The sequence below is a fragment of the Ascaphus truei genome, chromosome 3, assembly GCF_040206685.1.
Source record: "Ascaphus truei isolate aAscTru1 chromosome 3, aAscTru1.hap1, whole genome shotgun sequence".
In the NCBI taxonomy this organism is placed as follows: domain Eukaryota; kingdom Metazoa; phylum Chordata; class Amphibia; order Anura; family Ascaphidae; genus Ascaphus; species Ascaphus truei.
Genome location: NC_134485.1, coordinates 379,492,757 through 379,506,569, shown reverse-complemented (window position 1 = coordinate 379,506,569; position 13,813 = coordinate 379,492,757). Strand labels below are relative to the sequence as shown.

The following is a 13,813-nucleotide window of genomic DNA, read 5'->3' as shown; positions in this document are numbered from 1 at the left end:
GACACTGGCATCCGATGCCCCATACCGGGGCCTGTAACTCGGGAAGCAGGGGGTCCCTGAACCAGAAATTAATGCGGTTCAGCTCAGGAGACCCCCTGCTCCCGCACACTATTAATAAAAATACATTAAACAGCTTCATTACCTTAGCGGCTATCCGCTAAGGCAATGAAGGGGTTAAGGCACAATAGCATGTTTATTCGGGACAATTGCCCCCAATAAACATATACAATATACAACACACCCAACAACCCCTACACCCCCCCAACATACATGAAATATCTTTATTTTTGGGGGATGCACAGGAATGATACTATAGGGTGGCGGTGGCCCTCAGGGGTCCCCGCTTGTCTGCAGTACCAATTCTGTCCCCCAAAAATAATTTACAAAAACATCAATACTTTAAAATAAATACACCCCCTCCTCCCCCGCACCCTCACACATACAGTACAGTTATGGGCAAAATTACTATTATCCACATATGGATAATAGTGCATTTGCCCATTAATCACAATAAATAAAATAAATACATTTTGCACTCACCCTTGTCCGGCACCCACGATGAAGGCCATCCTCATCTTCATCACTGTCCATGCCCTCGGGTGCTGAAAAACATACACAAGAATAAAAAGAGCCAATCTAATGTCCCCTAACCCCTTAATCACCTTAGCGCTCATTAACGCTATAGTCATTAAGGGGTTAACCCACTCTCACCCACCACTCACTCGGGAGGCCTAAATACCCCCCCACCCCATACCCACCCGTGAGGCCTAACAACTCTCACCCACTACCCACCCGGGAGACCTACCCAGCCACGGGGACAATAACCCCTTCCCCACCCCCACTACCCACAATCAAAACAATACACAGCCCCACAACAAACATTACTGTATTTAATAAACAATACATAACCCACCAACCCCCTGTGCCCCCCCCCCCATACAACATGATTAATTCTTTGACATACAGGGTTAATACCCCAGGCCCACGGGAGTCCCCGGTGGTCCTGGCAGGTGTCCGCAGGCCCAACAGTGCACCAGAGGGGGGTGCCCACATTGTCTGGAGGCCTACGGGTGGTCCCTGTCAGGCGCTGTGGGCCTCCAGGTGGTCTCCGCGGGTCACCATAGGCCCCAAATGGGGTCTCCATGGGTGGGCCCGCGGGTGTCTGGGGGTCCTCGGGTGGTTCCCACGGGGGTCTAGGTGTCCCCGGATGGTCCCTACAGCTCCGTGGGGTCCCCACAGCTGTGGGGCCCCCGGTTCTTCCCCGCAGGTGTCCCCCGTGGGTCCGCAACCTGGTACCCGTGGGCGTCCGGGGAGTCCTCAGGTGGTCTCCAGAGGTCCCCGCAGACGTAAGGAACCAACCATGTATGTCAAAAAAATAAAACAAGGGCCTACATTTAAATAAATCAATACCCCCTCCCCCAACACATACAGTACAGTAATGGTCAAAATAACTATTATCGAGATATGGATAATAGATTATTTGTCCATTATTAAACACATTAAATAGCATAATAAAATAAATACAGTTCTACTAACCTCAGCAATATGAATTCCCTCCGTCAGCAAGGGCCCTCTGTCCTCCGTTGCCAAAAAAATACATAGCAAATACATTCTGATATCACTTAACCCCTTAATCACCTTATCGGTTAATAACCACAAAGGTAATTAAGGGGTTAAGCCACCCTGCCCCGATACCCACCCTTCATCCATTCATTTGTACAGTGGCTTCATCATGCCCATATGCTCACTCCCGAGTGAGTGGTGGGTGTGGGTGGGTTAACCCCTTAATTACTATAGCGGTTAATGACTTAATGAATTAATGATTAAGGGGTTAGGGGACATTAGATTGGCTCTTTTTATTCTTGTGTATGTTTTTCAGCACCCAAGGGCATGGACGGTGATGAAGATGAGGATGGCCTTCATCGTGGGTGCCGGACAAGGGTGAGTGCAAAATGTATTTATTTTATTTATTGTGATTAATGTATTTTTAATGGGCAAATGCATTATTATCCATTTGTGGATAATAGTAATTTTGCCCATTACTGTAGTGTATGTGTAGAGGGGGGTGTATTTTTTTTTACAGTATTGTTTATTTTTTGGGGGCACAAGATTTGGTACCGCAGGCCCGCGGACGGCCGCGGGGACCCCCGGACACCAGCAGGGTCAGCCGGGGATACCCGCGGGCCTTTTGTATGGATGGTGTGTCTGCAAAAAGGTAAACAAAGAAAAATGTCCCCCTAATAGGAGGTAAGGAGGGGACCCTGCTACACACTACATCTTTTTTCTTTTTTTTTTAGTTCCAGGATTGAAGCAGAGGGTCTCCGTAGTTGAACTGTGTTTAATTTCAGCTCCCTGCTTCCAGAGATATTTACCTTTCTTAGGGGTGCCAGTATCTCTGTGGAGTTTAAATGTCCAGTTCACATGGGCCAATAGGAAGCCACAAGGGATGACGTAACGGCTTTCTATTGGCCCACAGAACGTAAAAGTCGCCATTTCGTTAGGCAGCAAAGCAGAGGAAGAAACCTCCAAGCCCGACGCTACTAGCCTGGAAGACAGCGTGTATCACGCACAGGCTGTATTAACCCCCAGCACATCGGAGACAAACCATGAGAATAAAACGCTGTAGCTGTAATAAATCTTTAGATCACATTGAACGGGAACCAGCTGGAAGCGACGGACCCTTGGTCCCCCTAAGGGAACCGACAGACCCTCGCATATACCAGGTAACCCTTAGTAATAAATCAGCAGCAAACAGTCATTGGACGGCGTACTCACAATCCAGAATCCAGGTAAATCTGAAGTCTCCGGTATAGGCTGCGTGCATCCAGGAATAGCAGGAACAGGTAAGCAGGGGAAAAAACACTAGGAGCACAGCAAAGAATAAACGAGAACTGGAGGCCAAAATGAAAAAATAACAAAAATTTAATGGGACATTAACTATTTAAAAGAGAAACCTCTAACGCGTTTCTCGCATGGTGCGCTAGAGGTTTCTCTTTTAAATAGTTAATGTCCCATTAAATTTTTGTTATTTTTTCATTTTGGCCTCCAGTTCTTGTTTTTTCATTGCTGTGCTCCTAGTGTTTTTTTCCCCTGCGTACCATTTCGTTAGGCACACAAGTTCCCTGGCTGCGGCAATACCGGCCCCGCTACAGAGGTATGCATCTCAGGAATCAGTGGGTCCCCCGAGTTTAAATTAATACAGTTCAGCTCCGGAGACCCACTGCTTCAATCTTAGAACCAAAAAAAAAAAAATGATGTTGTGGAAGGGGTTTTGCTGCTTTAATATCTCAAACGCTTAATTCTTCTGAACAAAGGATCAGATTTAAAAAAACAAAAACAGCCTTAGAAAGGGCACGAAAACATGTCAAGGAAAAAAATGTGACCAGTGTGGCCCAGTGGCATGGTAGACCAGGTTTTTACCTGGATCATTCACTGAGCAAAACAAGATCGTAAAACAAATTGTCATTTATTCCATAGAAATAAACGTACACACAATGGGTTACAGATTACAGAAGAAAACACACTTACAGGGGGTATGGGCTACAAATCTAGACTTTCCTAGGTGAAATAAGAAGTAACTGGAGACAAACCGTGTATGAGCTCCAAGAGTATAGGTCAATATTGCCTGGGAGGGCAAAATCAAAAATCAATACTTTGTGGAGTTGACACCGGAACATATGGGTTATAGGACTGTATAATCCAATAGCGAGGTGAAGGGTGAGGCAAAAGAGGGCTATCACATTGGGGACAAAATGTACTCACTCAGTCTCCCTAGCCCCAGCTTCTGTGCCCGGTGTGGAGTACAAGTTACTCACGATAAGTCACCGCTCTGCTCCCCCTCCTTCCAGCTACAGTCCTGACACTGCTTCTGAAGCGTCTCCCTCTGCATCTGCATCCGGTGGTGAACGCTGATCCTCTCACGTGACAACAAGAAAGGGCAAGGATCGGTGGTTCATCTGCTCCGTGGAAAAAGGTAAGAACTCACCAGCAAAGAGGTTAAAAATGCTTCTTTATTAAACTACATAAAAACAAAAAACAAACAGCACAAACTACTCTCCCACGCGTTTCACGCCTACTATGGCGCTTTTTCAAGGAGTGACGAGATGGGGGAGGCCCTGGGTCTTTAACACACTCCCCGTCATGCAAGACAGCTGTTCAAAATAATTAATTAATCTTGTCTTGCAGGAAGAAAAGGAGAAGAACAGAGAAGAAAAAGAAAAGAAGAGAAAAGCTTCCCTGCAGTAGAAATAGCAAGGATAATTGACTCTTCAAATAAAGTAAATAAAAGTATAATAAGTTTGACAGTGATTGTGTCCAATAGATGTTTATAACTTTAAGTGGGCAAAATTGATTTACCCAATAAGGATTAACTGACTATAAGAAAGGCCATTATGCAGGGAACATGTGCAGTGATTTATCACTAATGTGTAGTATCAAGTACACAAAACGCTACACATGGTTAAATACACATATATCCTAAAATGGACAAAAAATTGAAAAACATTCAGTAATAGACACAATCATAAAAAGATAAATTACATTAAATAGAATACATCATAACCTGGCAAAAATTATCCTGAAACCAAATCTGGAATCTGTGCAGTACACTATGGATGGAAACAGATACATTGAGCTTGGGACTGAAAGGTATATAATAATACTTATTCACAAATTGCTCCCTACGTATGTAGGGGACTCCCTACTTCCGGAGATACTTACCTCTGAAGGGGGTGCCGTTATCTCCTGCAGGTTTCAGTTCCCTCGTCACATGGGCCAATAGGAAACCGCACTGGTGACGTCACGGCTTCTTATTGGCCCGCAGGGCCCGGGAGCTTTGAAAAACAGCCTTATAGTGACCCATGGAAAGGCTACCAGCACCCACTACGGAGGTAAGTACCTCCGGAAGCAGGGGGTCCTTGGACCTGAACTTAATGGGGTTCAGCTCCGGAGATCCCCTGCTTCATTCCTGTATTAAAAAAAAAAAAGAAGAAAAAAACGGCTTGGATTGCCTGTTATTTGGCTTTCTGTAATTAACCACGGCACCTCTATTTTTGGCTGCATTTTAACCAATCACTGGTTTTGGGGACAGGTGTTACCCCTTCCTCAGGTGATTGAAGGGTTAACACTGGCCCCCGAAACGTTGTGCAACTTTTTGTCTCTATGAATGGCAATAAATGATCTTTTGAAATATGAGTGCGGCTATTTCTCATTCTACTCACACCTCTTTTATTGACCCTGCAGCCATTTGTGTAGTTTATTTGTGTCAAAACAGGCGCTTAAAAAAATACAAATGTAGGGAGGTCTGGGGACCACAGATAAGCTTTGATGACCCCCAGTTTAGATAATTAGGGTAAACAAAAATTGGGGAGGATTTCGGCTTTAATAGTTTTCTCTGAAAAAACTGGTAGAGCTGACCAGAGATCAAAACCGTTTTATTTAGAGCGAGGATTCTATTAACCCAGTCTGTGCTGCTGCCCCTCCGGCACATCGTGATGAGGTGACCGCTCCTCAGAGTAATTACTTGAATTTACTATTCCCTGCGTACCAGATCATGCTCTGCGCAACCAGATTTCCCTTGGAAAACAAGCCGTAAAAGGTCATGACAGCCACTGTGTGTGCCAGACCCCATGACGTAGTATCTACAGTATGTCTTAAGGCACCCAAAGGGTAAATTGCCTTGTGATCTCCATCTGTAATTTTGTTTGTTTACTGCAGGCCTGCACAACATACGGCACTCTCTGTGCGGCCCGCGATGAGATTTAAAAAAAAAAAAACATGGCGGCGATTCCCCGCGGTTCCGTGGGGTGATGTGAGGTGCATTGAGGTGAGGTGCAGGGGAGGTACAGGGGTGATTGGAGGTGCAGGGGGGTGTGATTGGAGGTGCAGGGGGGGTGATTGGAGGTGCAGGGGGGGGTGATTGGAGGTGCAGGGGGGGGTGATTGGAGGTGCAGGGGGGGTGATTGGAGGTGCAGGGGGGGGGTGATTGGAGGTGCAGGGGGGGGGGGGTGATTGGAGGTGCAGGGGGGGGGGGGTGATTGGAGGTGCAGGGGGGGGGTGATTGGAGGTGCAGGGGGGGTGATTGGAGGTGCAGGGGGGGTGATTGGAGTTGCAGGGGGGGGAGATTGGAGTTGCAGGGAGGGGAGATTGGAGTTCCAGGGAGGGGAGATTGGAGTTGCAGGGGGGTGATTGGAGGTGCAGGGGGGGTGATTGGAGGTGATTGGAGGTTTAGGGGGGGTCATTGGGGGTGCGGGGGGGTCATTGGAGGTGCGGGGGGGTCATTGGAGGTGTGGGGGAGGTCATTGGAGGTACGGGGGGTCACTGGAGGTGCAGGGGGGGTCATTGGAGGTGCAGGGGGGGTCATTGGAGGTGCAGGGGGGGGTCATTGGAGGTGCAGGGGGGGTCGTTGGAGGTGCAGGGGAGGGTGGTTGGAGGTGTAGGGGGGTGATTGGAGGTGCAGGGGGGATGATTGGAGGTGCAAGGGGGGAGAGTGATGTGAGGTGCAGGGGGGAGAGTGATGTGAGGTGCAGGGGGGGGAGAGTGATGTGAGGTGCAGGGGGGGAGAGTGATGTGAGGTGCAGGGGGGAAGGTGGTGCGAGGTGCAGGGGGGGAGAGTGATGTGAGGTGCAGGGGGGGAGAGTGATGTGAGGTGCAGGGGGAGAGTGATGTGAGGTGCAGGGGGGAGAGTGATGTGAGGTGCAGGGGGGAGAATGATGTGAGGTGCAGGGGGGGAGAATGATGTGAGGTGCAGGGGGGAAGAATGATGTGAGGTGCAGGGGGGGAGAATGATGTGAGGTGCAGGGGGGTGGGATGTGTGTGGTGTGCAGGGGGGTATTGTGTGTTTGTGGAGAGGGAGTATTATGTGTGTGGGTGAGGGGGAGAGATGGGGGTATGAGAGATAGATGGGGAGTATCGCAAAGGTTGATAGTGAGGGATTCTGGGGGAGATATGAGGATGATGATGAGAGGTGCTGGAGGAGAGATGATGAAGATGATGATGATGATGATGATGATGATGATGATGATGATGATGATGATGATGATTATACCCGTGCGGCCCAAATTTTTTTTCCTTGGAGCATTTCGGCCCTTCTCGCTTTACGAGTTGTGCAGGCCTGGTTTACTGTATTTCAGTGTGTCTTTAAATAATTTCAGAATTATATCAGTGGTTAAAGTGTTGCTATTAACAAGACTCTGGAATATCTCCTCCTGCATCTATGAAGCAGATAACCAAACAAAAGGAAAGCATAACGTAGGGAGTGATCAATGAGGAGGGGTATGGGCTTTTAAAAAGGGGGTACAGAAGGCTATGGAAGTCGGGTACCAGAAGACAGGGTGAGCACACAAGAGGGACAAGTTGGGGCATGCAGTACATAGAGAGTCATACAGGAGAGACAGAGTACGTTAGGGTCTATACACAAGTGCGTGTCCATATCTGTGCAGTTATATTTGCGAGAAAATGTATATCTAGCTGTAAAGATGTGTGCCTATTTACATTTTGCTTATGTGTCCCCAAACAATTAAACCATAATCTATCTGGTAAAGTATATGTATGGCCGAGTTCAGGGTGGCTGCCACGCGTGTGCACCTCCGCCGCACGCTCTTGCAGCCCAGCGATCTGTGACTTGGCTGCAGGAATTGGGTCGCAGCGTTTGGGGGTGTGGAGAACGTGTCACAGAGCTGGTTCGCTGAACCAGCTCACGTGACGCGACTGCAGCGCCAAATATCATTTTTGGTTCTAGCGGCAAAATGTAGCAGCGTCAACGCTGCACTTTGCCGCCGGTGGAGTTTGCAGTTTGAACACTCCCACCGAACAACCTAAAATTGCGACGGACGTGCGCACGTACTTTGCGTAGCAGCCACCCTGAACTCGGCCTTAGGCTAAGGCCATACCGCCTTCGCGGACGTCACCCGCGTGAAGTGGGAGCGTTTTGTGTCCATGTTGGACGTGCGGTGGGGGGCCTGCCTAGTGGCGTCAGAGCTGGTTCGCCCTCATTGGGCAAACCGCTCACATGACCTGCCTGTCGCGCCAAGAAATCAGTTTAAACTATTTTCTTGCACAATGCACAGCCCATCCGCTTGCGCCTGCGCGGTCTATGGGCGCAATCAATGCCTTTAGGCAAAGTGATCGCGCTCTGCGGCAGTATGGACCTGCCCTTAAGGCAACTGATGGAAATTTGTTTCAAATCATGTCCCAACTTGTCTTATCACCATCTTTAAACACCCTCAGTGCAGAAAGGACCAGCAACACATGCCCTTTAGCAATGTAGGTGTTAAAAAAGATTTGCACTTTTCTGTATGTGAAGCACAGTAAATACTAGACTTGTATGGTTTTCAACACTGGCTGTTGTGTCTTGCTCAATTCCAACATATATTTTTTGGGTGCAACATGCAATTGTCCTTGGCTCTTTCAGTGGCCAAGGAGGCTGCGAAGCAATGATATGCTCCAAGAAATAGCACGAGTCCACATAACTAAAACAATTAGCATTGCATGAACTATCTTTCTGTTCTCAATTTGCAGATGGTCACGTGCTCCATCTTGAGCCCTGAGTGAGGCGCCTCGTGACTGCTGAGGGGGAGGGGGAGACAGACTGCACGTGTCGGCAGCCTAGAGAGCAGAGGACTTTGTGAGGTGGAGAGACGGTGGGAAAAACCGCGCGGCCCAAAATGGCGGATGCTGAGCGCGTGTGCGCGGGCTGTACACTCTCCGCAGGTACGTCCCATGAGTATACTGGCGCGGAACTCCGCGGTGACACGTTCTGCCTCGAATCATTTTTACTTGTCTTTTTAAATCAATAATGATAACGGGAGGAGGCATCATTCGCCTATCCGGTAGTGGAGGTTAATGGCGCCATTAGGCACGGAGACCCCCACATGTGTTTCCTCGTGTATAATGATTTTTCTGAGGGCTCGGGTGGGTGCCATCCGTGAGAACGTTCATTCATTTACTCATTAATAAGGACTATGCTACATTCTGTATGCTATGCTACATTCTGTATGCTATGCTACATACTGTATGAGGAAATACAACCGATGTTTATTGTGTGTGTGTGTGTGTGTTTACTAAAGGGCGTAATTGAAATGTGAATAAAAACTGCCTCGATGTTGTATGTAAAAGTGGCTGATGTAACTATTCTCTGAGGAGTGTCAAACTCGTGAAACCTCCGAAGTGCCAAAATGTTTATGTTACTGGTTCCTCTGGCTCTCAAGGGGTAAAAAGCAAGATTAAGACCATTTCAACAATGCTAATATTGTAGAATGGACATTTCAGTCAGGGAGAACTGCACCCAGGCTTTACACATCAATATTCCCTCGCACATCTATGTAATTGTTTATTCTGTATGCAGATTTAGATACATTTTAAGATACCATGGCCTCTATTCAGAATACCCTGTTATTTCTATTCAATGTTCAACCTGCGCAAAAAAAATATTGGACATCCTTTCACCTGAAAAAAGTAAACTCTTTGCCTAACTTAGTGACCCATGACATTTATCACGTTTCAAGATCTGGCACTGCAGGGGACCCCCATGATGTAGTATCTATGGCATGGTTTTTTCCCCCCCAGTTTTCTAGGGGAGATTGGGTTCTGCTCTTCTCTCTGCGCTGGGAATGGAAGAGTAGACTTCTATTCTATGTCTGTCAATGACGTCGCGATTCTATGTCTGTCAATGACGTCGCGATCATGCCGTTCCAATTAGCGATATGCCAGAGGGACTGTGGCAGTTTGGTGTCCTGGTCTGACTGGCACGCAAAGGGTTAATTAAATGAAAAAATTTGCGGGGAGAAAGGCCAAAGGTGAAAAATAATCCCGACATTTGACACACACACACACACACACACACACACACACACACACACACACACACACACACACACACATTAAATACATTGTATCCCACGGCCGCACGCACGTCAGCATGCCCTCCCTCCGAAGCCTGCACCCTGAACGAGGCCTCAGGCCTCGTTCAGGGTGCAGGCTTCGGAGGGAGGGCGTGCTGACGTGCGTGCGGCCGTCCGACACAATGTATTCAAATTGAATTGTGGTTGTCAGGGTAGCAGCTGCCCTGTCTCCGAAGTACGGAGTTGACGCTGGCTACAGTTTCAATAAACAACACAAGTCGTTTTTTGAAGCTGCAGCAGCGTCACTGGGACCTCGGCAGCCAATGAAATCATTCTTGAGAATGATTTCAAGACAGCAGCTTCGATCCCTAACCTCAGGTCTGTAGTCCCGCCCCCTCCCCGCCTCCTCAACTCCTGAAAAAGTCTGCTGGGGAGGATGAACACACATCGCCCAGCAGACTGACGCGCGAACGCGCGCACTCCAACTCCTGCCTCTGGCACCCTGAACGAGGCCTTATACCTGCACTAATTGGAAAATTGGTAGGGGCTCAGTAACTGCTATGTAAAGCAGATGCTACCCCTATGATGTTTCAGAGATACTATATTTAAAATGCCCTATGGCAGTATGCAGCAAGGAAAAGGATTGCCTAATATTTGTGAGAAACTGTACATAATACTGCGCTCCTTCCTATAGAAGTTTGCTGCAGGTAAAAAAATAGGCCTTACATATAGAAAAACAAAAAGAACGATTTTTGCGCTCCTACCAATTAGGCTAAAATAAAATAATAATCTCATGAAAAAGGGTATTTTGTTAAACCCTTTGGCCAAAGCATTTGTAAGCCTGCATGCCACGTCGGGGCCACCCGATCCGACCGCGCTATAACCGGGGTTGCGCTAATTTAAAAATAAATTGCTGCCGATCGGCAGAGGGAGGAGGTGGGGGGGGGGGGAGAGGTGGAGTGAGGCGCCGGCAGCCACACACATCCCGGCAGCCACCGTACTTCCCCCAGCATTCCCCTTGCACTTCCCCCAGCAGCCTCACTTCTACCAGCACCGATTTCCCCCCCCAGATCCCCGCCAGCAGCCCGGCACCAATTCACCCCCCGCCAGCAGCCCCGTACCCCCAGCCCGGCACCGATTTCCCTCTTCCCCCCCCCCCCCCGGCCTGCACCAATCCCCCCTCCCCCCCCAAGCCCCGATTCCCGCAGGCAGCCCCACGATGCCCCAGCAGCTGACGTATGGGGGTGGGCTGTGTCGAGTGTGCTGTGTGTGCAAATAAACACTCATATTTGTTTTTACATTTCGGGGTTCACGCTCAAACAGCGTTATAAGCGGAACCTCGTTATAGCGTATCGCGCTATAACGGGGTTGAGCTGTGTGTGTGTGTGTGTGTGTGTGTGTGTGTACCTGCATTAACGGGTTGCCTTGACGTGGCATGCAGGCTTACAAATGCTTTGGCCAAAAGGTTTAACAAAATACCCTTTTTCATGAGATTATTATTTTATCTTGGCCTAATTGGTAGGAGCGCAGGAATCGTTCTTTTTGGTTTTCTATATGTAAGGCCTATCTTTTTACCTGCAGCAAACTTGTATAGGGAGGAGCGCAGTATTATGTACAGTTTATCACATATACAAATAAACCTGTACATACACACATTGCACATATACAAACACAGATGACATACATAGGCCTACATAAACACATGTGCACACATTTTAAATACACCTACAGATATATGCATTTACATACATAAACATACACATTGTATATTCTAACATCTATGCACATAAATAGTAATATTCTCTCTCTCTCGCTCCTAGGCACACATGAAAAATCCTAAATATGCACACAAGTCCACCTTGACTGTACATTAAATCTATAACACACGTGTCATATATAAATGGAATATACATAACACACGTGTCATATATAAATAGAATATACATACGCACACAAAGTGTTAAGTACTCCAAAATATCTTGAGCTCTGGAGTTTACAAACACACTCCGCACTTAATTTTGTTCAATGTATATACAAAAAAAAGAAATGCCTAAATGAGCACTCCTGGTGACACTTTTTTTATGTTTCTTTTATATAGGTTTGGAATAGGGGGTCTGGAGTTGAACTCCTTTGATTTCTGCTCCAGGGACCCCCCAGCTTCCAGAGATACTTGGCTCCATAGGTATCTGCTCAGTTTAAATGTCCCGTGTCACGTAGGCCAAAAGGAAGCAGGAAGGGATGACGTCACGGCTTCCTATTGCAGCGGGGCCCAAACTTTTTTCCCTGTGACCCCCCAGCCCCGCTTACCTCGGCTCCAGCGGCGGCTTAGTGGCAACGTGACGTCACATGACCTCGCTGCGTCATTTGATGCCGCGTTGCCATGGCGACTCGTCTAAGAAGCCGCCTGAGCCAAGGTAAGTCAGGTTTACAGAGGCCCTGCAGCTCCCCCGGCATAATTTAAGTGCCTTCGGGAAGCGTGCGGGGCCTCTGTAAATCCTGCGCCCCCTGCAGTCAGTCTCGTGTCGCCCAGTTTGCACCGCTGTCCTTTTGGATCGCGGGACATTTAAAGCTACGATATTGATAGCCCCGACTAGCCCATTCTGGGCTGCTATCGACACTCCCTTCCGGGTAACTATCTCGGGAAGCAGGGAGTCTGCGGAGCTGAAATGAATGTAGATCGCCTTAAAAAGGGCATTATGGTTTTTGGCTTTCAAATGTAACAAGTTTCAAAATGCACAGTGACGTCTCCTTTCTGCAACTATAGTACACTAAATCTTATGGTACAGATATATAAGATCAAGAACACTTGTGAAAAGTAGGACTATTTGTTATCATAGTGATCACCTATGCAAGCTCAATAACCAATTGCTTTATTGGTATGGGGGACAGGAGGGAGATGCTAAACTGTAAGTTTGTATCAATTCTGTACTGATAATGCCAAACGGTGGCACCCACGGGAATTATGGCAAATTATTAAAAACATGATTGTTGGTTCTGTGTTTTTCTGTAGTGAAGAGAAGAGAGAATTCGAACGCGCTCTTTTCCAATTTGCAAGTACATTGAATTTTCATTTAAATTGCTGAAACAGCCCAATGACCTTTTACGTTTCAAAGTTATAGTTGTTGAAAAATTACTTTCAGCAGAACACATTGCCAGTATGAAAAAACGTGCACCTATTTCCCAAAATTAAATCCTTAAAATAATGTACTCTCTGTGTTTGACATGCTGTCATTATACACGTACAACATAGGTTAATTTTACTTTGTCAAGTTCTATGGAAATGATTTTTCAGCTCTTTGTATATTGAATTTTTTTTTCATAATATGCACAATAAAGTTGCTGCCATCTAGTGATCATATAGTTCATTACAGGCATTCATTTTTATTATAGGCTAAAGCAGTAAAATTCCGGGCATTATTGAAAACCCTGCTCTCTGATTGGTTAAAATTCCGGGCATTATCCAATCGGTAATGCCTGGCATTTTAGCAGCTTTCAAAGTGCAGTTTTCAATGTGTTTATTTCCAGCCAATCAGCTTTCAGAACAGCTGAGACAGGGCAGGGGATTGGTTAGAATGAAGTAACAGCTCTGAGACAGGACAGGGGATTGGTTAGGAAGTACCAGCCCCGGGTTGACTCCTCCCCCTCCCGAGCTGACTGAGATTTTATGAGCAGATTCAGTTGAATTGGGGAGGGGGGGGGAGAGCGAGTCTGCAAAGTTTAGTAAGTGTCAGCATTTTTCTTTGTGTGTGTGTGAGTAGCAGTGTTTATGGGTATAGCAGCAGTGTGTGTTGTGTTGTATGTGTGTGTGTAGAGCTGCTGTGTTGTGTGTGTGTGTATATAGAGCTTCTGTGTGTGTATAGAGCTCCAGTGTCTGTGTGTGTGTCAGCAGCAGTGTTTATGGGTGTAGCATGTGTGTGTGTGTGCGTGTAGAGCTGCTGTGTGTGTGCGTGTGTGCGTGTAGAGCTGCTGTATGT

The 13,813-nt window shown here is 47.2% G+C and overlaps 1 protein-coding gene across 4 annotated transcripts in view; it reads left to right on the top strand.

Annotated features, from left to right (window-relative positions):
* The first annotated feature begins 8,585 nt into the window (after positions 1-8,585).
* Positions 8,586-13,813, top strand: part of RNF17 (ring finger protein 17) — a 156,358-nt gene continuing 151,130 nt past the window's right edge. For 3 of the 4 annotated variants that reach the window (XM_075592318.1, XM_075592315.1, XM_075592314.1), the window contains exon 1: positions 8,586-8,709. In XM_075592318.1, the coding sequence (XP_075448433.1) occupies positions 8,664-8,709 (46 nt within the window). In that variant the 5' untranslated portion in view covers positions 8,586-8,663. Of the gene's footprint in view, positions 8,710-13,471; positions 13,560-13,813 lie in introns of those variants that run through there. The other variant, XM_075592317.1, reaches the window with a different exon arrangement.